The sequence below is a fragment of the Mya arenaria genome, chromosome 1, assembly GCF_026914265.1.
Source record: "Mya arenaria isolate MELC-2E11 chromosome 1, ASM2691426v1".
In the NCBI taxonomy this organism is placed as follows: domain Eukaryota; kingdom Metazoa; phylum Mollusca; class Bivalvia; order Myida; family Myidae; genus Mya; species Mya arenaria.
Window position 1 is genome coordinate 9,540,608 of NC_069122.1, and position 26,942 is coordinate 9,567,549.

General features: G+C 33.1%; 1 protein-coding gene across 1 annotated transcript; it reads left to right on the forward strand.

The window, feature by feature from the left end:
* Positions 1–5,032: 5,032 nt before the first annotated feature.
* LOC128239625 (molluscan insulin-related peptide 1-like) lies at positions 5,033–25,345 on the forward strand. The gene is made up of 4 exons (XM_052956170.1): positions 5,033–5,126; positions 21,325–21,454; positions 22,998–23,112; positions 24,010–25,345. The coding sequence occupies exons 1-4, from the start codon at positions 5,098–5,100 to the stop codon at positions 24,237–24,239; spliced, it is 504 nt and encodes a 167-aa protein (XP_052812130.1). The 5' UTR covers positions 5,033–5,097; the 3' UTR covers positions 24,240–25,345.
* Positions 25,346–26,942: the final 1,597 nt, after the last annotated feature.

Sequence of the window (26,942 nt, forward strand, 5' to 3'; positions counted from 1 at the left end):
AACTCGTGTTCCATTTAACATGGTTTATTTAAGAAATAGTACACACTACTGAGATATAACATTATAAGGGTCGGACAGTCAGCCCACGAAGGTTTATATGGACCGAGGCGTTGCCGACAATCTTTCCTTGTTCTAAAAGCTCAAAGCCGCACTCAGCCATGTTATGACGTCAGCGGTCAATCTATTGTTGGACAGATCCGGACCGGTCAAATACTATATGGACCGCTGACGTCTTAAAACTGAACTTTTATTAAATACAGTGATTAACGAAATGATCACTTGAGGATAAATAAAAATATTTGAATATTTTATTTATCGAAAAGCAACTCAATGTAAAGCTTTTCTAGACAGTTGTGTATTTAAAGTTGTTATTAAAACGAAAAATGTTCTTAATTAATTAAAATATAAAAAAACACCCTCTATCAAAATATCATAAAAACATCTAAGTTTTCCTTCCGCTTGGAGTTCAATCAACATGATTAGTCTGAGACAATTTTTCTTTGTTTAAATTTCAACATTTTGCTGTCAATTTTGACACCCATATTCGACTTAAACTAAAAAAGTACGGAACATTGGAACACTTTGTCTCTGGTCGTCGTGTAATGTCTCTTTCTACAATATTAATATCACAAATTCCACGCATCAACCGGATATTTCTTGTTATTAATATGGTTTCCTTACATCATCATACGACAGTATTTTTCTAGGTATTTCTGCTGATTATATGACCACAAAAAGCAATTAGGTTGTGAATAGTAATTCAACAAGGTAGTACTCTTAGGTTCAAAAACCCTGATCTCTACATTTACCACTACGCTTTATCACACAGTCAACCAATGTATCGACTAGTTCATGATTTTATTAAAACATTAGCTCGATTATGAACTCGAATAAAAGAAGGGGTAAACACCCACCACTTTGCATACCGAATGATCTTTTTGTATTTTTAATCGGATTCCTCGTCTTCCGTAAGAAATACTATTTCACTACTTTCCGAAACCGAGCCCCTAAACAACAAACATGAAATTCAAATTTCAATCGCAGTCTGAACTCATTTTTAAACATTACAGCATATGCTTTTACTCTTTTTAGTGGTCAACATTATATTTTGTGAAAGTGAGAAGGCAGTAATCTTTTACCTTTACTTAAGGGTCAAACTTCTGTTTCAAAACCTACCAGGCAGAAAGAAAAAAGAACAAACAAAAAAGAAAAGACTTTTGTCTTCATTTCAGCTTTTAAACGTAATAATATGCAATAACACGGATAGGCCATCCGTTCATTAATTACTAAAGTTTAAGATATAACTAAAGTCCATTTATCAGAAACTGAATGAGTAATGCATGTACATTGAAAATCAATAATTAACTTGGGATTCATACAAAGGTGGTATATAGGATATACCTAACAGATATAGGTATTGAAATCAATGCAATAAAACCATTTGAAGTACACGGACAATCCATGTAGCCTCAAATTGAATCATGATCATGTTAAAAGCGTCAAGGCTCAAGGCCGCACAAACACAAATCATAAGAGTCAACGCTACAACACAACAAACATAAAACATATTTAAAAGATCAAATTATCTCCCTTCTTGGACTTTTATTATCCCTTCAAAGTTTGTATTGGAATTTTGTTTTCAAGAACAACAAAATTTAACAATTCCTGGAGAGCTATATTCCTAACTAGCATGTTATTTATACAATCAAAAATATATAGAAGAAGATATTGTTTCAAATTATAGGTCAGGCATATGCTAGTATAACTGACGTTATCACAGAAACATTATTAAAATCTCGACCATTATGCGAATCCAATTAAAAACTATATTATCATAATATGTGTTTATACATTTAAAATAGTCGCCTGGCTGCGACGAAAATTTTAAGGCATTTAAAAGTAATCACCCTTGGTGTATGTATGTCATAAAGCTATTGAGTCTATAATACCTTATTTTGGTTTTAAGATGTATGATTCATTATTTTATTCTACTAAAAAGGAGGCAATTTTGTATGGAGACCGGGTTTTACAACAGCTCGAATAATGTTGTATAGAGTCCGGGTTTTACAACAGCTCGTATAATTATGTATGGAGTCCGGGTTTTACAACAGCTCGTATAATTTTGTATGGAGTCCGGGTTTTCCAACAGCTCGTATAATTTTGTATGGAGTCCGGGTTTTCCAGCAACTCGTACAATTTGTTTGGAGTCCGGGTTTTACATCAGCTAGTATAATTTTGTATATTTTTCAGATGAGCATATATGTTTTTTAGAGAAAACATGTATCTATACCATTTTGATGTTAATACAGTGTGTTAGATATTGAATAAAAAAGCTCAGAATATAAGATTTATTTTCATTCGCATTTCATAGATGTATATTTCCATGAATTCAGAGGCTATGCACAATTAATTGTTTAAACAGATAAATGCGTAAGTTGACAAGTAATGAGGTTGTTGTGTTCGAGCCATGTGTGCACTGACGTTTAATTTGAACCAAAGAGTGGGCTATTCTTTTAAAATATTGATAATCGTTATGTTTGATATCAATTTTATTTCAATAGTAAACCATCCAGAAGCATCTTACGAATGGTGTTATTAAATAAAGTACTATTTTTCGATTGTTTGTGTAGAGGCTGTTGTCCAGAGTTACGCCTCTGCCACTATTCTGCTCCCAACCAAAACACCGTCCCAAAGGTTGTTCTCTCTCTTACGCAAAACACTGCCCTTGGTTCAAGTATGTTTGCTGCTACTATTTACGGTTTGGTTCCCGTTTGATTTGTATCCTGCAGAGGCATTCACATATTCTTCAAAAACAAGTACGTCGAGCGGTTTCATAATTTAAAAAATGTGTTAAATTTGAATAAGAGCAAGTGATACAAAAATAAGCAATATCTTAATTATCAATAAATTATCGTGAAATATTCTAGCACTATTTTAATAATGAATAAATTATCGTGAAATATGGTGAAATATTGTTTACGGGCATTCAGAAAGCGATTTCAACATGTTTTACATTATTTGCGACAGTCAGGAGTTCCTTCCCCCTTCCAATGTCAGGCTTCTATTTGTTAAACAGAAGGAAGGGATCCAGACAAAGTTGCGACATTCAACAGTTTAATTACATGTTAGCCAACCATCACCTTTAAAGATACACTATTACTCCCAAATAAGATTTACCATATTCAATACAGTTGTTCTTATTTACCAAAAAGGATGAATACATGTCGAAAACGATGGTTCTTTGGAACGATAGTGCGTTTAATTTGAAAGAAAGGTGTAGATAACACGATATTTTTACCTTATGAGACGATAGTTGATTACAGTAAATCTTTAAGAATCCACCAAGTTGAACCATATTTTTTTTGCATTTTGAGCTATTACATACACGGTTATAAACATGTTATCAGTAATGAATATTTCCATTTATGCATTATTTTATTTAGTAAGTAGTTAAAGGTTTATCAAGCAAAATATATGTTTGTTATACATGTGTTTGTATTGATTTTGAATAAGAGTGTCACTTTAATGAAGGTCTCTGCTGCCGTAGAAAGTTAAAAAACGAAAAAGCGCTGTCCTGAAAATAAACATACTAATGCCCGCTTGCAGAGATGTATGGCCGTTAATATTGGTATGCACGGAACTCAAAGGGAAATAAATGAGATCTTATCTTATTTCTTTAATGTGACTCTCTTATTCAAAATCAATATATACACAGTTATAAAAAAATATTCATTTCGACTGATAAACCTTTAACTACTTACGAAATCATACATTTATGGAAAAGAGTAATTACTGATAACAAGATTGTAAGCGTGTATTTATTAGCAGAAGGTGTAATAATATCAAATGATTGGTGAATGCTAAAAGATTTACTGTGGTCTGCTATTGTCTCATAAGGTAGAAATACCGTGTTTTATGCTCAATTCTTTCAAATTAAACTCGATATACTTTATAAGAACCATTGTTTTCGACATTTATTCATCCTTTTGGAATATTAAAACAATATAATTAATTGTGGTCAATCTTATTTGGGAGTAAGAGTGCATCATTAGTACAATTATAGATAAGTATTATATTAATTTTGACCACACCCAATGAATGTTTAGTTCCTGGTATTGGATTTACCATATCTAGTTTTATTTTAGTTTCAAGGGGTCACTTTTTATATCGACATACTCTCGAACAAAGATTTTGACCAAACAATTGGTACGTGCTTACTTGCATAAAATGCTTTCTTGCGAGGCAATTTTGTGAGAAATATTGCAAGAAAGTGCTTTAATGACTCTAACAATTTTATATAATTTAAGATTTCGTAGGTATACCCTTAAGATATATCTAAGAAAGCAGAATAATGTTATAATTGTTCAGAGTTTGCATTTTAAGTATTGGAAATATACGCATTAGATCGTTATATACTTCGTGAATATAAAGAGGATAATAGTTTGTTACAGTGTAAGATCTTAATCTATTTCAGGTTTTTCGAAAATAATATGGTGTTTTATCAGATATAAGAACAGTGAAAAATGCAAACTAAGGAGTGAAATTACAGCTTTACAAACTGCCCTGCCCGTGACCATAGAAAATCTATATTTTTATTCTAGGTTTTGTCATATGTTTTTCTATGACATTCGTGAACTTAAATACGATCTTACACTGGAATCAGCAAATGTCATCTATATATTTTCACCGAGTGAGCACCAAAAGCCATGTTTTACTACGAGCGAAATATTTGCTTTTCGTGTACTTGAGATGAAATATACTTCGATTAAATTCATGTATTTCACATACATAACAACCAATGTTGATTAATTTCACACAAATAGTAACCAATTATGATTAATTTCATAAAAGTAACTACCAATGGTAATTGTCAGAACAGGTAACCGCACTAAATACCATTATCATGTTGGAACACACATTGTGAACGGCCAGGAGACCGATATCCGTTTTTGTCACGTACTATGCGACTGGTGTTTTCTCGAGCGCGGATATAAGGACGACATTGTATTCTAGGACCAGACTTTACTTGGCTGAAAAGCTTTATAACCGGCTGTAAACGACTGTGATGTCTCTTTGTTGATTTTGTTTGGTGCTCGGATGAGGTCGATGACAGTTATCATGAAAAGGTGGGTCTTTTGTGTGTACAATGTTTGCTTGTGTTCTGTTGAGAGCTAGTTGTGTGTTGATACTCGACATAATACTAATGCTATGTTATATTATACTGATTTAAACTAAGTATACTTAACGCATTTAAAAAGAGGTTCCAAATAAAACATCTTATACACAAAAGTTTAATATGTGGATACACTAATTTTATATATGAAACTTGAATTATAATCTATTCACTTTAACAAATTGTTCCAACTTAAACTCACATTTTTGAAGCATCTTTTGCAAAAGAAACTTAATTGTATTCACTAACAATTACCTTAGTATGAGAATATACTCATTTGATTTATGAAACTTTAATTATAAGCGATTCATTTTAACAAATGTTCTAACTTAAACAAACAAATATTTTGTTATTATTTTTATTTTAAGCACATAATGTTATAGAAACTAAATTGTTATTACTTACAAATATGGGTTACACAATTTAAACAAAACAGTAGTTATAAGGGCTCTGCAAAAATATGCTTGTGCCTTACAAGAATCACTCTGTCCCTGTCTATGCGTCCGTCCGTACGTACTTCCCAATGCCCGTCCAGATACTGTTATATATCAAATAACAATAACATTATTACATATGTTAACTCTATACTTCATTATTTTGCTAAAACAACATTGTATTATGACAAATTTCATCACTTAAACTTACAATTTTCAGATTTATAACACTTTGTAAAATAATTCAAATTCAGCTATTCCAATTACTTTTCATTGGAACTAAAACAGTTTAGAGAGTTGATTTAAGCTTTAAACATAATGTTGAAGTTTGTGTTGTACAAGAAACAATAAATATCTTTGTTTATTTTTTTAACTGTTTACGTTACATGAATATAGATAAATCTGATTAGTGTCTGAATGTAATGAGCATTTAATAATCACACTGATATGTAACGTTTGCAAGGGCTGTATCAGAAAGAGGACACTTTACGCGTTTGTATGGTTAAAACGAATTATTATCATTTTAACCGTATGTTACTGAATTCAGTAACACAAATGTTCAGTTTTGGCTGTTTTATGGTCTTTCGGCCGACGTGTTCCATAATGTGTGAGTTTTAATTTTAGAACCTCAAATATATTGTCCTTTAAAGTGTTATGAAATTTAATCCAGATTATATTATGGTTATGTAAATTAATGAAATATATCATTAGCAAAGTTAACTTTAGAATATAATGTACTCTTCTTTATGTTAATTATCATATTAGGGTTAAAGTTAATTTTTCTAAGCCTCTTTATTTGTATAATATGTTCACTGCAATGCTAATTGTGTCATGCATGTATGACATGAGTTTACTGAATAAACTTGAAACTTGATTGGACAAATGCACTTGGTTACAAGTAAATCGCAGCAAGCCTGATATTGCATTATTCCTTTTAGACTATCAGCGAAAAAATAGGGTGTAAATAATTGTAAAATTCAGAATCGAATAGACATATCAAAAGTCCAAGGGAAACAAGCGTGGATGAAAGTAATCTGGTTCTATACGGTGATGTTTTAATGTCATGTTTACATAATGAAGTCAGCGAGCGCCAGACGGATATCGACTGATATTTTTACTCGTTTTCTGTGAGCGACATTTTAGATAACAAAAAAATATGCTTACTCTGTAATTTCATCAATTCAAAGAAGGTTTATGTTATTATACAGATTTACATGATTCCTCGATTTCATTATTTAACTCTTCATTTAAGTCAACCGAAATCCGGACTGGAGAATTCGGATATTTAACACGGAAACTTTAAAACAGATTGAACGGGTCAGTTAAATGAAATTACAAAAACTGATATTTTGCTGGAGAATAAATTTAAAGCAGATATATTCCTGGTAAATAGAAACGATGTATTTGATATTGTTTCAAATCTACATGACGTAAATGTACGCCTAAAGCTAAGTTTCTTTAATAAAAAATGTCTATATCTACCAACAAACTGATAAGTGTTTAAAGTTATATTAGTTAGGAATAAGCATTATCTTGAAACAAACTGAAAGAAAAGAAATCAGAAACGTTTTAAATCCGTGAATGATTGGTTAATTTTCGCCTTTATGCGATGATTTTACTCGAATCCAAAATGGCCCTCAAGCCATCATTGACTTCTACGGGAGATTATCGCATATTGGCGAGAAATAATTAACCTCTTATTATTGTTTTGCAAATCTTTGTTGATGTTATGTGAATGGTTAACGGACGAAATATATCGATGAAGTCAATTTGTATGCTAATGAATGAGGCCTACCAGAGTTCACCGGAGATATTATGAATATATGCTTGCATGCACATTGTAAAGCTGGTGTTATAATTAAGTTCGAAGAAGAACGACAATGCCTGATAATTTGAAGTTAGTTAATACGACCCACAGAAAGCTAGTTATTTGATAGTTCCAATAACCTTAACGTTAATTGTTGATGAATGGTGACCCAATACAATTTTGGTATCATTTTCGTTTAGTATTATTTGGACGGTATTTGCTTGCTGTTGACATTTGTGTATAATAAATGATACTACAGCCGAAACCCGTTGGCTCGAACTCGCTTGGCTCGATTTCCTTGTTGGCTCGAAGTGGAATTAAAGGACCGAATTCTTTCAACGCAATGTAAGCATTTCCGCTTGGGTCGAATTTTCCAATGCTCGAGGTATTTTTGCCGGTCCCTGGGAATTTGAGCCAACGGGGTTCGACCATATAATTGTGCATAATAAATGATACACGTTATACATAAACACACATTGTACATAAACACACATTATACATAAACACACTTTATACATAAACACACATTGTACATAAACACACATTATACATAAACACACATTATACATAAACACACATTGTACATAAACACACATTATACATAAACACACTTTATACATAAACACACATTGTACATAAACACACATTATACATAAACACACATTATACATTAACACACATTGTACATAAACACACATTATACATAAACACACTTTATACATAAACACACATTGTACATAAACACACATTATACATTAACACACATTGTACATAAACACACATTATACATAAACACACATTGTACATAAACACACATTATACATAAACACACATTATACATAAACACACATTGTACATAAACACACATTGTACATAAACACACTTTATACATAAACACACATTATACATAAACACACATTGTACATAAACACACTTTATACATAAACACACATTATACATAAACACACATTATACATTAACACACATTGTACATAAACACACATTATACATAAACACACATTGTACATAAACACACATTATACATAAACACACATTATACATTAACACACATTGTACATAAACACACATTATACATAAACACACATTATACATTAACACACATTGTACATAAAGTTGTAGGAGTCCTTTTACTAGCTCAATATTTCAACTAAAATCGGTGGTAAGTCGACCTATTCTGCAATATTTGAAGGCGGAAAACGCGTATTTCTTATATTATTTTGAAATGTATGTTTCTATTATCTTTTTGCAATACAAATAACCGCTATACTATATTAAATATGTTGTAACCATGAATAGAAAACATCAGATTATTGATCGGAAACCTTAAAGACACTTAAGTGCACATACTTCTATAAATATAATTAAGTACAAATAATTGGTGCTATAGTGTACATTTAAAAACATAACCAGTGCTTCAGATGAAAGAAACAATCCAAATAAGCGATAAATAAAATACATTTTGAAAAGTCCATCTCCGTTTTATTTTTAAATGTAGATACTTCATGTACTGTAAGCAATAAGTAGTAAATGCATCTAAACATAGATAATTCCTGTCTTAACAAGTTTGTTTGAAGAAAGATCTAAAAATAAACATAGATAATTCCTGTCTTAACAAGTTTGTTTGAAGAAAGATCTAAAAATAAACATAGATAATTCCTGTCTTAGCTAGTTTGTTTGAAGGAAGATCTAAAAATAAACATTGATAATTCCTGTCTTAGCTAGTTTGTTTGAAGGAAGATCTAAAAATAAACATAGATAATTCCTGTCTTAGCTAGTTTGTTTGAAGGAAGATCTAAAAATAAAAAAACGTTTTAAAAAAGTCCAGCTCCGTTCTATTTAAGAAAGGAAATACTACATTTTCTGTATGTAATGGTACGAAATAAATTGACTAACACTTGATAATGAAACTACATACATTTTCCGTCGCACAGTTTTTTTTAAAGATATTATTATAAATAAGCGTATGTGCCTTTATTACGGAAGCTGGTATTTACTTAAATTGAATACAAACAAAAAGTGCACGTATTATTTATGATCAAAGAGTTAGATGAGCTATCGAACGAGAATTAAAACAAACGAGTTTAAGGTGCTATAAAACTCAATAAAGAGCTAAACAACGTGTTTAAGATGCTATAGATCCCAATAAAGAGCTAAACAACGAGTTAAAAGTGCTATAGAACTCAATAAAGAGCTAAACAACGTGTTTAAGATGCTATAGAACCCAATAAAGAGCTAAACAACGAGTTAAAAGTGCTATAGAACCCAATAAAGAGCTAAACAACGAGTTAAAAGTGCTATAGAACCCAATAAAGAGCTAAACAACGAGTTAAAAGTGCTATAGAACCCAATAAAGAGCTAAACAACGAGTTAAAAGTGCTATAGAACCCAATAAAGAGCTAAGCAACGAGTTAGAAGTGCTATAGAACCCAATAAAGAGCTAAGCAACGAGTTAAAAGAGCTATAGAACCCAATAAAGAGCTAAACAACGAGTTAGAAGTGCTATAGAACCCAATAAAGAGCTAAACAACGAGTTAGAAGTGCTATAGAACCCAATAAAGAGCTAAACAACGAGTTAGAAGTGCTATAGAACCCAATAAAGAGCTAAACAACGAGTTAGAAGTGCTATAGAACCCAATAAAGAGCTAAACAACGAGTTAGAAGTGCTATAGAACCCAATAAAGAGCTAAACAACGAGTTAGAGGTGCTATAGAACCCAATAAAGAGCTAAACAACGAGTTAAAAGTGCTATAGAACCCAATAAAGAGCTAAACAACGAGTTCAAAGTGCTAAAATACCATAAAGAGCTAAAAAACGAGTTAAAAGTGCCATAGATCCCAATAAAGAGCTAAAGAACCGAATATAAAAATCTACATAACGAGTGTAAAGAGCTATAGAACTTAATACAGAGCTTAAAACTAGTATCAAGACTTATAATGCAATAAAGAAAGGAATTTCTTAAGGGAAAATAGTTATTGCACAAAGTTGAACGAAGGCACACTCTTTATGACAAAAAATTAGAACGTCACGAAAAAGAAAGACAGACTTACTATGCATCATTATATCTTTATCAATGAGTATTGACCAATAGCCATATTGTGTTTAAATCAAAACATGGTTTTGGTAACGATTGTTACGTTATGTTAGAACTATTTTACACATATTTTGCTTCATCTACAACATATTTGCTTTTTGGACTAATTCGCGGTAAATCGAAACGCAATTTGTGATGTGAAATGCAGCAGGTATCAATGACTTCGGAAATATTGCTTCTGGCGAATGACAGGATAACGAATAATTTGATACATAATATGTTTTATAATAATTAGCCTATTTCTGAGTGTTTTTTTTTTGTATTTTCTAGACATGAAATGACACTGTAGACACAAACCTGTTTTCAAACAATATGCGGATTTCTTTATTTAGAACCATACGAGCAATTTATGCATAGGGGTGACTTTCATAGATGCAGCACTTCGAAAGCACTTCGAAAAATCTTGATTAATCGAGAATCGTGGCCTAGTGGTTAAGGCGTCCGTCTACGGAACAAGACGTCGTGGGTTAAATATTGGTTTAATACAATAAAGTTATACCCCGAATATCTATGGTTTACACCGAGTACGTAAAAGAACAAAGGGGTCTCTTCAAAATGATCTAATGTATCGCACCCGGACTTCCTTTAACCCCACCACTGTCTTTACCGCATGCTGTCCTTTCTGCATTAGCAACGGACAACGTTGAAAATAAGTGCTTGCACGTTCACGAGTTATCATTGACCGCAAGGTCTAATGAAATACACACAATTGAACCACAAGAAGTATAAATATATCTTAATAGGCTATACATGTAATTAAATAACGTTAATCAATATTGCCATGGCCATCCTTTTGTGTATACTTTACATAATTAAATATTCACAGAAAAACATGATCGAAATATTTATGACCTCTTAACCTCACTTATATGATCATGCTACTATGGTAACATATTTACAAATATTTTGTACAGTTGAACGCACTTCAAATACACTCAACGTGGTACGTTAAAATGGAATGCCAGTTAAAATTAGGTAGATGCATCCGTCAAGAACAAATGCCACGTTAAAATGACGAAATGTGTGTTTCATAATTACAAATGCACTCGCAGAATTGGATCAAATGGGTTCAACTTCAGAGATGTTGTTATTATACTGTCTTAAATGCCACTTCCGTCGTACTACTGTAAAGTAGTCTCTTGATGACAGCATTGTCGTAAAATGTAGTGTAAAAAGCGAGGCATACCGGGATTTATGTAAACTTGCCGAGAGGAGACATTTACGGCCAGACACCGACGCCGAAATAGATTTAAACCAATTACACGTTTGCTGTTTATAGCTATGTGTTTGTTTCATTGTATTTGTTTTGACTATTGGCAGGATTGTGGCTAAATGGTAGGTTACTGAGTTTGCACCTGTACTTTCGATTAGATTATAATACAACGAAGAAAAACAGGCTGTTAAACTCGGTGTTTAAAACTTCAAAAACTTTTATAAATGCCCATGGTTTTATTTAGAACAATATCATTATTATGATCATTCCACACGCAATCTTTTCTTGAAAGGCAGCTGGAATGAAATTAATATTATAAAAACGATGAATGGAAGATATATATTGTCACCATATTTCCTCTTAAGATAATTAATTTCTTAAAGCTACCTAAAACTTCCAAGAAATTCCTGTTCCTGCTTGTATTTTCCCTTTGTATGCATGACTCCAATGACTGAACACTTAAACTAGAACTTAAGTCTACGAGTATTGTTAGCATGCCAATATCACAATACAACATTAAAACAGGCCACCGGGTTATTGTCCTGATGTAGATTAAGGCGATGGTCGTTTATTAACGTAGTGCAAATACTACAGACTACAAAGAACTTCTTTTGTGTGTGTTTCATACAGACATGATCCAAAGAATTATGAAAAAAAAATGATAAACCCGATCGGTCGTTTATAAACGTAGTGCAAATACTACAGACTACAAAGAACTTCTTTTGTGTGTGTTTCATACAGACATGATCAAAACAATTATAGCAATAAAACATTGATAAAGCCACACCTGCTTTGCGTTTAAGAGGGTGAATGCACACACATATTAACGAAATCGTTTTTTAACGGTTTTCGTGGATTCCAATTTAACGCCAATTTTGATCATGTATATTTATTAGAAGCATTTCTCATCGGATCCCAACAAATGAAATAATAAATGACCGAATGGTGATTAATTTTACTGAATCTCTGTTCTTATGATATATTGCCGTAGGGACGTTAGTAATGAAGACCAGCTGAAGTATTGAATCCTCAGACCACAATAAACGTGGAAGATAGAGGGGGCTTAATTTCCCTCCTGAACATATAATCATTTGCTAAAAATGTGATATGGATGATCTGTGAGTTCTTATTAAAGGACATTTTGGGTTATAATTGTTTAAAATAATATTTATTTATTTATTATTATTATTTTATTTTATTTTTTATTTTTGTATTTATTTTTTTTTTTGGGGGGGGAGGGGGGTTATATGCATTCGTTTGGCGATATAGTCGCACAATTTAATTCGGATACTTTCAAATGCACGCGCGCCGGTTGCGCGCTACGCAACTCCCACAGACCTGGATTGATAGTGCATTAAACACAGAAAAAAACTCGGTTCTTGCCTGCTTAACTAATTTTCGAATCACAGAGAACTTTTAAGTATGCTCATTTTCTTTTAAGTATGCTCATTTTCTTTAAAGCATGCTCATTGTTTTGTCCAAAAACTCGCAGCGGCAATAAATCACTAAAAGCCGAGTGCTTCGAGCCCCACCAAAAATACTACTTTGGCTTTTTATGAACACTGTTGAGTGTTCAAGATTACGTTTTGTCTACTATCCCAGACCCTGTTTAAATCTAACGAATCACCTTATTAAAATCCAAATAGAGTGCTGACTGCTGAAATACCAAATTATATATACGGTATATTTGAAATATACCGTCATTCGATTGGACAAACTATAATTAGAACGCAAACAATGTGTACCATATAATGTTTTCAAAAAACGTTCACATTCAGACATATAATTTAAAATAGTACGCAAACGGCGCGCTTAATAAGAACTGTTTTGTTGTGTGCTTAGTACAACAGCACCAGATCATATTGATCGACGTAAGCTTCGGCTAATAACTATGTTTACAATACCGTCATCGATAACATCAGGTTCTTTGTGTTTCCTTAGATAATAATGTGTTGTGCCTAGACAAAGGTATACAATTATTGATGTTTATTTGCCAGTTAACTGTACATTGTTCCTACTTTAATGCACTTCAAGCCCTGCGGTTTTGTACTTTTGTTAAGCTTCCGTGTGCGCGTAGGTTTTGAGCTTCTTGATCAAAACAACACATATTAATACATATATTAAAAGAAGGCGCAGTTCTGGTTTTAAAATGTGTAAAAATATATTTTGTTTTCAGGAACTTTTGATGCTATGTAGTAATATGATATGAGACTGAGATTGACATTTGACTTAAAGGCTTAGTTTAAGCCTTCTATAAGTGACCCCCCCCCCCCAAAAAAAAAAAAAAAAAAAAAAACCAACAAAAAAAAACAACAACAAAAAAAAAAAAACTGGGTACAGTTCACAACCTCTGTTTATTGATCTTAATCTACTTGCCTTGATCTCTCTTATCAGATCTTCGATCTGAGTATCCCGTGCAGTGGAAGTTTAATTATAGAAATGGACCCTAAATGGCACTGAGTCAATATACGAAAACACAGGAAATTGGCTCCTACTGTGACACCATTGCATTAAACAGGAGATACACAGCAGCGGATTATCATGCCAAACATTCCGTAAACTAGGCCTTTAAGTATTTTGTGATATTGGGGCCTGGGCTTGTCCCTGAGGTTTTCATTGTATTATTAAGTAAATGGCATATTCCTATATATTTACAATATCATTAGAAGTATAAGATACTTCACACATGTCTGAAACTTGTTCTCCGCGAAAGGCACAACATTTAAGGATTGTTAAAGCCGATTTTCTTGCTTGAAACATGTAAATTAAATTCTCTATAGAGGTAATAATTTAAACATTATAAGCTGAAATATAAACTCAGCAAGTCCCTTTCGATAGAGATTGCAATCCTAAAGATGCATAATTCCGTTTTGGGCGTAAACTGCGTTTCAGTAAAAGTATCGTAGGTTCTGCTCGTAACGCTATTGACGTCAACAAGCACTCTGAAAGGCATAGTTTAAGGAATGTTTGGCATGATGATTCCCTGGGTTTAACAGGGGATGCACACCCTGTTAAACGTACTGGTGTCACAGTAGGGGTCAATCTCCTGTTAATTTCTTTATTGGCTCAGGGCCATAAAGGGTTGACTATTTCTATAATAAAACTTGAACTGCACAACAGGATACTCAGATCGGAGGTCTGATAGACAGCACAAGGCAATAAAGATGAAGAACAAAACACAAAAAATGTGTACTATACACATTTTTAGAGGGGGGGGGGGGGTCTCTTATAGAAGGCTTAAAAGGGGCTTTTAAGCGGCGTAAGATTACCGACTAAATTATTGTAAAATAATATATATAACAGGACCCAGCTAACACTATCAGCTCTCTTTGATTTGTAATGCCTTTAACTCAATGTGCAAAATGGGAATTCGATCAATATTCTGCCCGCTTAAAATGAGATTTTTGGCATTTTGCTAATTTTGTCATTTTCGTCGGTCAAATATAAATAAACACGAAAAGCTGACAATCTGTCCATGAAGTTTCATTGTTTAACTGTAATTAGAACTTATTTGCCATTCGATTTCATTTTATTTATGCCAAACATAAAATATCTAACCCCTAAATTGAATAAACGTAGAAACACAATAAAGGTTTGCCAATAAGTGTGTATCTTATAAGAAGGCAAAACATTTATACAATCGAATACCGTTGGCTCGAACTCGCTTTGCTCGATTTCCCCGTTCGCTCAAACAAGATTTAAAAGACCGATTTCTGTACTCTGAAGGAAAGCATTCTTGCTTTGCACGAATTCCCCTCGGAGTTCTAGTTCGAATACTTTCTTGGCTCGAATTGGATGTAAAGGACCGATTTCTTTATACCGAAAGTAAGAATTTCCGCTTGGCTCGAGTTTTCCAACGCTCGAGGTATTTTCGCCGGTCCCTGAGAGTTCGAGCTAAAGGGATTCGACTTAATCTACACTCCCCTATAAAAAAAAAACCACTACCGGATTTAACATGATTAATTTTGATGATAAATACATTTATCAGTAAGCATTATACAATGAAAACTACACTAGAAAGACCAAATGTAAAATCATTTACGGTGACCCTGTTAAGGGGTTAAATGTCAAGTCCCAACAGATATTAAACGAGAGAAACAATACAGACATACCACTTACAAAATAGGATGCCTGATTGTGTAACTGTTTTCTTTGGAAATGGTTCTACAATGACATCGTCTGCATCCTTACAAATCATCAATCCATTCATCAAATTATATCCTCTAAGTATAACAAATGCGTAAACCCATACTGGTGTTATTAATATTTTTTTGAAGATTCTTTAATCAAGCTTGGCGATGCAGATTTATTAATGTCAAAAAGAGAAACAACAAACAAGGAATTCTACTGGTTTGTTTCTGTGCTGCATAAACATAATTTTGATTAGTTCCATGATGATGAGGTTTTTCAATAGCCAATTTAGAGAAGTAATATCCTGTTTAAGTGGGTGAAGATGTCAAACAATAGTGAAATAGCACTCGTCTGCGAGATGAATTATACTCTTAATTTCCTCTGACTTTGTCAATCACTAGTATGAAATCTTTGAGGGTAATGCTAAAATGTTCGTCATATTAAAAGACAGCGCAGTTCTTTTTTAAGTTACAGTATAAGTTTAACGTTATCCAACACACTGGCGTAGTTTCGTTTCCAAAAATGAAACAAATGAAACATCTAAATCTGAAATAAAAACTTAAAATAAGCGCTTAGTGCTATTATTATATTCGGTAACGTTCTAGGGTAACTGAGCGTATTTTACTAAAGTTAGTACAGTCCATTCTTTTGTAAGACGATCGAACGTAGTTATGTGCATAATAAAGATTATTTTGATGACTTGAAAGACTTTAGATATACGCCAAAACTGACATTTTGCATCAATAACAAAAAACACGGATCTGCATGCCCCTTACGCTCTAGCTAATGGGCCTATGCATTCAATAGTCCCAGCTACGCCCCTGAAAAGATACACGTTTTATAGCCTATTACTTTCTATAGTTTATTACGCTTGGTCCTAATTTGATTTCGAATTTCGAAAAAAATGTCTAGCGGTTACGTTTCCCATACTATCTTTGCTCTGGACCCGTATTCAAAACAGATCTTATCCTCATCCTTAGAAATGCCTCATGGAATCCATTCAGCCAATCGGTCAGCTTAATATACAGGCCAATCAAAACACTTAGTTTCTAATCTTCAAGTTCAATCTATGTTGCTTATTGAATACGACCCCTGTTGAGCGCTTTAATAGACATGCCTCAGTGATTTCATTCAGCCAATTGGTCAGCTAAATATACAGGCCAATCAAAACACTAAGTTTCTAATCTTAAAGTTCAATATAATTATGTTGATTATTGAATACGACCCCTGTTGAGCGCTTTATTATCAAACGTTGATATGGTAACATTTGAAGTTATAAATCTTGAAATAATTGACTGTTAAATTCTATATGAATCATGTTTTGAAACTAAAAATGAATTGTATCAGTCAAACGTTAATCAGGGTAAGGAATTTCAGCTATGTATCGTTCTACAAACTTACATCAAAGTAACATTTTGGCCAAAGAAAGCGTCATTAAAATACAGACCCTCGTTGGATAAAACCCTTATAGCGGGCCCTTAAGTATCTACCAAAAAACGAAACCATGAATACAAAATACAAAACGATATACCAATTGAATGTCTGTATAATACCATTTTTATTGGTAATTTATAGGAGTTTAACACATTTTTTTTTAGTAATAACTCAATAATACTCTTTGCTCTATAAATGGTTTCTTTTGAATATTGACATAAAAATGAACTCGTTATTTGAGAGAATGCTTTTATCCAAATAAGTAAAACATCTTTTGAGTCATGCTTTGCTGTCATGGTTGAATAAATTGAGATTTAGAGATGACTTAAGAATGGTTGAGATATTTTGGGTCTCTGAATTAGTTAGTTGGAGGCAAGCTATGCCCTCATGTGCTTAAATGATTTGAGATTGAGAGATATTTTTGCGATATTTTGGTTCTCTTAATTAGTAAGTTGGACATGGCAATGTAATTAAAAATAATTAAATAAGACATATACTCTTTCTAAAATACATTCGCACTTTACGTACCGATTTAAATTATGTGTGTTCATATCTTCATGTCAATTTTATACTATTTGACCTTAAACAAAATTTTTGTGGAAACGTTACCTTTATCTGAACTCTTGACATGAATATTTCGAAGCATTCGGAGTCAAAATAGAAGGAAAACTGTAGTTTGGATATACGGAAATACATCAATATTAATGATATAACACTCCTTGGACTTAAAACCGAGTACAGCCGGGTTCATTCGGTATATCAGGTCTTCATTACACTGTCTGCGGTCATACATAAGTCAAAACAGTCATTACTAAGCCGTCTAAGGCATTACAAAAATAAACGTTTGCTTCTGGTCTCCTGAGCTACCATTTATGCTTGCACCTGATCCACAGATATACTCTGGTTTCCCGTCCTACTCTGAAGTTTGGCACACTGCCAATAAAAAACTGTTTCAGGTTTAACTACCTATCCTTAGGTTTTGTTTTTCAACCGACCCATCACATATTTGTTTCCGGTTTCCGACCTATCCTACAGTTTTGCACCTGACCAATAACAACTTTGTTTCCGGTTTCCGACCTATCCTACAGTTTTGCACTTGACCAATAACATATTTTTTTCAGGTTTCCGACCTATCCTACAGTTTTGCACTTGACCATTAACAAATTTGTTTCCGGTTTCCGACCCATCCTACAGTTTTGCACTTGACCAATAACAAATTTGTTTCCGGTTTCCGACCTATCCTACAGTTTTGCACTTGACCAATAACAAATTTGTTTCCGGTTTCCGACCTATCCTAATCCTACATTTGCACCGACTCTAATTTTCTGTAATTGCCTTTGGCATCGTCTTCTAAAAGTATGTATATATGCTGGATAGACCATAAAGTCAAAGACTTGTGTACAATAAAACGCATAAAAACATTAATTTCATCTTATAATTAGAAATACAATATAAATGGCAAAAACATTTAAAATTGCATACCATTTGTAAAGATAATTTAAACAATCTGCCTTATAATGAAATAGTTTAATGTTTGACTAAACCGAAATACTCCTAATACTACCTTATATAATTTACACAAACCCAATAAGTGATTCTTGACTTCCTTCTTGATGTTTTCTCCTTAATTAATCCTGGCAGATATTTCTAAGATTGTGTGCAGTTTTGAAAAAAAAAGTATTTTAATGAAGTGTTTTGGTTATTTTCTTACATAAAAATGAGCAATACTTCTGGTTTCATTTCCATGACAGAAAACACTTTTATGAAATGTTCATGAAGTTAGGAAAGGCACATATTATAAAATATTTCATATCATGATTTATTTTTTAAAAAGTGCCCTTCCTATCTTCATGAAATCTCTCGGGGTCAGCTGTCTTCTGTTCATGTGTATGAAACCAGAAGCAGTGCTTATAAATTTTAAGTTCAAGAACATTTTGGATACTGTTTTTATTGCCCAAAACCTTTAACTCGGATAACGATACAAAAACAAACAATTTAGCATGGCATTCAAGGAAGAAACACAAACGCTAAACTTAGCGTGGCCTAAAATCCGGACAACGATACACTTAAACACAATTAAGCACAGCCTACAACCCGGACAACGATACACTTAAACACAATTAAGCACAGCCTACAACCCGGACAACGACACACAAAAACACAATAAATACAATTTTGTATGGCCTACAAGCCGGATACAGTAAAACAAAAGCAAAATTAAGCACGGCCTATTATTCGGATAAGGATAAAAAATACACAATTTAGCATGGTCTAATCAAGACCCTGGATGTACATTGTTTGAACAACCTTAATCTGTGGCTAATTAATCACAAAGCTGGAGTCACGGAAATCGATAGAAGGCCACTTATATGTATTTTGAGAATAGTTTAACTTCTTATATAAGGCAGCTATGCCATCTGCTGACTAGACCGTGTATGTCAACAAGATATTATCACAAAGCCAATGTTCTCTAAAATAGATTGTCTAAAATACACAAGGAAATAAATTTATTATCTGGCTCTATCAATAAGGCAACATAGCGGTAAGTTTTGAAACAGTTGCATTATTATATGACGTTCAAAAGTCGTCCAATGGTTTAAAATATTAGTTATTTGGAAATGATAATTTTACGATAAATATATTAGGGCGTGACACTCTTATTCGAAATCAATATATACACATGTATATAAATTATGAATTTTGAGTGATAAATCTTAACTACTAACTAAATTATGCATTTATGGAAATAATTAATTACTGATAACAAGATTGTATACGTGTATTTTATAGCTGAAAACGCAAAATTACTAAATGTTTAGTGAGGGCTTAAAGATTTACTGTGATCTACTATAGTCTCATAATGTAGAAATACCTTGTTTTAAGCACCTTTCTTTCAAATTAAACTCGGTATCCTTTATAAGAACCATTGTTTTCGACAATGATTTATCCTTTTTAGTATATTAAAACAATTGTATTAATTGTGGTAAATCTTATTTGCGAGTAAGAGTGCATCTTTAAAACGAGTGATCTCTCGATATGGAATATTATAAACGAATGTTTTTTTTAACTTGATAAAAAGTAGAAAATAGCTCTTTAGGCGAGCTTACATCTGTTCTTTAAGTCAGGAGAGATCTGGTCGTAAAGTCGTTCAAGAGAGTGAGTGTTCGAGACTAACCCGAGACACATTCTCCAGTGTGTGTATACTACGTGATACATTGCGTCATAAATGTTACTTGGGAAGGAAATATTTTGCTTCTAATGAAGACTTAAAACAAAGATTACTTCACTATTTCTTTACCATTTTTAATGAAACATAGCGCAGTCTACGCCGCTTACAGAGCCATACCTCCTGTCTTTTATCAGAGTTTGATTGAGGGTTTAGTTTCTTAAAACACTTCGACAAACCTTTTTACAATACGGCCGTCTGACGGAGCACTGTCAAAACATTATTTTGGAAACAATTTTGGAGAAGTGTTTGATGAAACTAATCACCTTATCAAACTTCGGTAATAAAACGAAGGTGGGGCTCTTTAAAGTGGCATAGACTGCCCTTTGTTTTATTTACAATAGTGTGGTAAAGGAAAAGTTATATTTGATTTTAGTCTTTATTTTAAGCCTTCCGACGTAGCATATATGACGTAATTTATCACGTGGTATACACACACTCTCTCCTGTCATCTCAAGAGAAGAAACGGAAATACTTATTTCCATCCAGGAAAATGGCTTACAAATAGATTTATATTAAAATTAAAGACTTGGAACTTTTTAAGTAATTTCAAATTGACCCACTGAGCTTGTGTTATTTGTGATTAAACAATTAGAAATAATCTTATTTTGTATTAGAACTATTTGTAACTGATTTCATTCGTTTTTGACCGTTCTTATATAGTCTACATTTCATAACAATTATATTTCATGGCAGTTTAAAATTCATCTGATCGAACAGAACGGACGCCGTCATTACAATCAATAGGTGAAATAAATGAGTTTAAAATTAATATTTTCACCATTTTTTTCCAGCGCACGTAGCATGATGGGCAACATAGTTTTGGGGGCAGTGTATATTTTCGTTTGGTCTCACTGCGTCGTGTTTGTGATCTCTAAAGGAATTACGAGACGATGCACGGTGCATGATAAACCACACTCGGGTGTAAGTATTTTTGTTAGCTTGTTATATTGACATTCTTCGATGCCTTTGATAACAAAAAACATATTATTGGTACAGTCGAACCACGTTGATCTATAAGATAGATCAATAATTCTGTTAAAATTCATTATTGAGGCTTCAGTTTCGACATCAAAAAAAGAAATTAAACATATTTCCGCGCTCCCTTTTTTAAAACGTGCCTGATAAACTTTTATTTATTCATGGCCTATGGAGCCTGTCATTAATCTGCTTTGGTTATTTATAGACGTAACTTTCGTGATTGGTCGCAGAAAATATAGCATTTGTTATCCACCTTGTTTGCATAGAATGAATAAATGTAATGGAGATGCAGCGTGTAACAACCCCATGACATAATTGCTATTTTATATGTCGTATGAGTGCCAACACATCTGGTATAAAAATACGTTTGTACAACGATTGCGAGACAAGATTACAACAATTAATTTATCATTCTTGTTGGCATAATGTTTACGCAAGAGTGTGGTATAATGATAGGGAGGGAACTAGAGGAACCGAAGGAAACTCACTGCTGTGGTCATGATGGAGAAAAAATACAGTTTTAATGATACGAGCCTCATTCTCAGTGATCGTTATTATTATCCTTTCCTTTACGATCCTTCGGGATCATGTCAAGGGCAGTTCCAGAATTCGACGTCAGAGGGAGCGTAACTTATGTGCGTAACCTTTTGACTTGCGCCCCTCCCTCAGACCCGAAATCTATTTGGTTGGCATGGATGTTTGGGGATACTCCCCCAAGAAAACTTTAGCAAGTTCTAGCCCAAAATGGTGCATGTTGGGCGTGTTTTAATACTTTTTTCTCCTATATTGATCTTCGACGATTTTAGTGTTGGGGGCGACTCCCCCTCCGGGATGTAATAAGATTTATGAGCCGTTGTTACGGTATACAAAGTGTAACACACACAGTAGAACATATCAATCAGCATTCCGTGCTTCCGTAAACATTTACATATTTTTTTATTACAGCTAGAGTGACGTCCTAAATGGCGGCAGTAAACAACCAACCCGAAAGTGGACCAGAGTGCATTTATTTATTTTCTCGTATTTCGTTTTCTTTCAAAATGACTTCTTGCAGAATAGCATCTCAGCGCTAAGGGCATTGGAAGTGTAGTATCTTACATTGAAGTCAAAGAATACTCTAATTCAAACAAAATTATTGTTTTCGTAATTTGTACATCGAAGGATCTCTCGTCCGAAATGACTTTATATTAGTATTACTACTTCCAACTGGCGTTAAGTGTTATGTGGTGGCTGCAAAAACTGATCATGTACTTCGCTACAACGCTGGGTCTTATTATGTGATTTCTTGATACTTGTTAATTTTTAGAGCTCTTTTAAAATGTACTCTAGTAGACCGACCAAAATAAAGTAGTGCTCTTAGATGCAGATAGTGTTGCGCTGAAGATGAAAAGTCTAGATCAACCAAAACTATTCTTTTTATTTTTAGTTGTACATATAACCTGACCTATTTGCATTTTTATGTTGTTATTTTGTTTTACAATTTAAGGGTATCTGTGGCTCACACTTGGATGAAGCGTTAGACGCTCTTTGCAGATTCGGTTTCGCTCAAAGAAAGAGCTTTATTAAACGATCTCTTCAACAAATGCCACCAGATTTTCTAGGTAAGATATCAATAACCTCAACTGTTTTTGTTTTGCTTTGGTCTCGTTGTCCACATTGGCGTAAACTTCGTCGATAAGTCTTTTGAAACTTTGCAATAAAAAGATATTGCAATAAAACTTGATATACATGTTACATAAGACTAAAAGCTTATGTAGAACAAGGCTCAAGACTCTGGCCTTTTTAAGTCTTGAGTTGTGCCCCCCTTCGACCGCAAAACAACAGACAAACGTTGGCGTTCGCTCCACAGCGCCCTGGTTTGTTCATTGTAACATAGTCATTTATCATGCATGCTTGTCTAGAATGAAACAAGTATTGTTATCGTTTTATTTTAATAGCAACCATATTCGTTCTCTGTGAACTATTATTTACAGGTTTTATGTTTTCAATTAATAGAAAAAAGGGTACAGTAAAGTACCATTTTATCCTCTCGCCCGCCACTAGCTTAAGGTCAACCGACTTCTTTGAAACAAAACAATATCAGCAACGATGTACATGCCATGGAAAATAGATGTATGACATATCACAAAAATACGAATATCACATTCAAATCTTCCTAGTTTCCATTTAAGTTCAGATTTTTTTTTAATTTAGGCTAAAATCGAAATGATATATTTTGGATGTATTTGTTAGTAATGCGTACAGTGCATATAAGATTTTCATTATAAACATAGAACTAGGCATTCATTATGGTGATCATTATTCAAAAAATGTGTTTCATTTATGAGCCTTTATTTGGCAGTAAGTATGTAGATGCATTACCACATGACTGCCTTCAATACAGTATTGTTCCACAGTACTGTGTAACGTCTTCTAAAGATCTTAAAACTACAGTTAATGTAGTAATGGAATCCATTTTTTAATTCATGCTAAAATTTAAAAATTATTCTCTTTCACAGATATGAGTGCAAAGGATTTCTACGCCTTATACAAAACAAGTGCCCAAAACACCATCCAACCGCTTTCGGACGTCGTCATGAGCAAGAACGACGCTGTCAGCTTCTTTAACGACAAGCGTGGTGGACTATTCAACTCCGGCATTGTTTGTGAATGTTGTCAGAACCAGTGCCAGATCCGGGAGCTTCAGATGTACTGTTTGAAGGACAATTACGGAGGCTTTGGTCGATAAAAATATGAAATGATTCAAGTCTCCCGTTTTATAATACTTATTATACATCAAAGTGTTTTTGAAGGATTTTTTTGTCGGACTTGTTTAGTAGAATAACATAGACAAATTCATTGGTATAACTAAAACGGTATTTTATATATCATTAAAACGTGCAGATTTCTGTATGATATTTTGTGCAACTCGTTATGACGTCACACATGTTTTACTCATTTGTTTGCCAACCAATGAAAATAACTATCTGTAAACTATTTGAGACACGTGCTTATCCTTTCCTGCCAGTGTATCTGCGTTCGTCGGTCGGCTAATAGAATATTGGACATTTTATTGAACAACATTATTTTTTTTTTATCTAAGAACAATATATTGGCAGGAAGGTTAAGGCGATTGAATTGTATAAAGCATTCTCTGATCTTCACCACTAGACCATGACTATACCATATGTATTTGTCCTTAAATCCATCAAAAAGGTATAAGAATATTTAAACATCATACCATTAATATATAACATTCATATTTTCTTACAAAATATTACACAGTGTAATATTGTTATATAATTGTTACTGATTTGAGTTAACTGTTAACTCCAAACTGTTTACGTTAAATACAGTTACCTATATTTAGATCAATAACTGAAGAATATTGGTATTTTGTAAAAAACAACAACAACACATAATGGTTGTTAAATCGGAACATCTCGGCCATACGCCAAACCTCGGATGTGTGCCGGTGTATAAGCGTAAAATTGATGATAATTATATTAATTAATTGTAGTGCTTGAACGTGTACCTTTCATTACTAAATTCAAATTGATTCCAAGTGAAGAGCATTATTTCATTAAAATTCTGGAGAGTACAGTTTCTATGGTTATCTGCAAAATTGAAATTACTACGCGATCTACGTGCATCGTAGTTAAATGTAAAGAATTCAGACATTGTTAACAGTCCATATACACCCGAAGTAGTTTCGACGGAAAATGGCCGAGGTGCTCCGATTAAATGTTTGTTTAGGTATAAATTACACAGTATTACTCCTGGGTTTGCTTTGTGTTATACTGTATTACATACCTGATTAAAAGTAAATTGGAGAATAAACCATACATTGATTAATAGCGTTTTTGTCATTTTATCAAATCTTGATTACATACATTAGGTAATCTCTCACATGTATAGGGTCATCTACTAAACATTTCTTATTTTGGGCCTTTATGTTCTAAACAATAATAGGCTTGTAACAATTATAAAGGTTATCAGAAGTCAAAATAGAGAAAACAAAATATGTTCATAGATATTTGGAAGTATAGCAAACATGTATGTATTCCATCGAAAAACGTTTTTTACAACGTTATTAACAAAACTGAAAATTGAATATTTTTATGGTTTTCAACATAAATTTGTTATTAGTGAAGCTTGAAACGATTTAATTGTTCATTGCGACACAAACTTACGAACTTACGAAGCTTTAATATTTTATATCCCATTTTCAAATATCATTATAAACATTTCCCTGAATCGAATATCTGATGATGATAATAATTGTTACAGACATTTTGCGAATAACACACTTATATATGCTACTGCAGTTAACTGTCTGTTATCCGCCAAATACATACAATCAGATGTAGAAAACATGCTGCAACGAAGAAAAACAATCAATAACTACGTACACATGACGGCACAATCTTCGTAAACGATTGAAGTTCGAACAAAACGTCATATAGCGGAAAAATGGGTTACCTGCCACAAATGAAAACCTGGTAATTGCGCATACGTTGAGACACGTGTAACAATACTGGACAAGTCCTCACCTAATATAAGGAAATCGACGTTAATATTGGTCTAAAATGGTTCATTTATAGACTAATGTTTTCTAAACGAACTTTTTCTAGCATTATGAAATACTCATTTTTCCAAGTTAAATAAACTATCTCGTACATAGGTACAAACACCAAGCAGAGTTTTCTCCCCTGTGTGTACGGTAAGAAACGGGTTATTTATTAGCCATTGTTCCCATATTGTTGAGAAAAACATTCCAATTGATAATCAAAGTAGTCAGTTAACAGGATTAAATAACAAGGTTAAAATCACTACGAGGGGTGATCATAATGTTCATGAATTGAGATTAGTTTGTAGTGACTGACTCCTGTCTATTATTTCGATGGCAAATACTCAGGTAAAGTTCATGTTGGACCTATAAACGATAGTTCGATATACTCTGATTGCACATTGTGTCTAGTATAAAACATCATCAGCATAACCTCAATACGCCAGATCGGTGTCATTAAAATGAAAAGTGCTTCTTTTTAAAACGCAGTCACTAAAACCTTTATACGATAGTTCGGTGTACTTTTAATGCACATTGCTTCTATTTCAACACCGTCCTTTTAACCTATATACGACAGTTCGGTTTACTCTTAATGCAGGATGCTTCTAGTTAAACATCGTCACTATAATCTATATACGATAGTTCGGTTTACTCTTAATGCAGGATGCTTCTAGTTAAACACCGTCACTATAACCTATATACGATAGTTCGGTTTACTCTTAATGCAGGATGCTTCTAGTTAAACACCGTCACTATAATCTATATACGATAGTTCGGTTTACTCTTAATGCAGGATGCTTCTAGTTAAACATCGTCACTATAATCTATATACGACAGTTCGGTTTACTCTTAATGCAGGATGCTTCTATTTAAACACCGTCA

Bases quoted from the DNA above. Each gene is read 5' to 3' on its own strand.
- LOC128239625 (XM_052956170.1), top strand. From the start codon at position 5,098: ATGAGGTCGATGACAGTTATCATGAAAAG. The intron at 5,127-21,324 runs GTGGGTCTTTTG...ATTTTTTTCCAG, and splicing joins ATGACAGTTATCATGAAAAG to CGCACGTAGCATGATGGGCA. The intron at 21,455-22,997 runs GTAAGTATTTTT...TTACAATTTAAG, and splicing joins ATGATAAACCACACTCGGGT to GGTATCTGTGGCTCACACTT.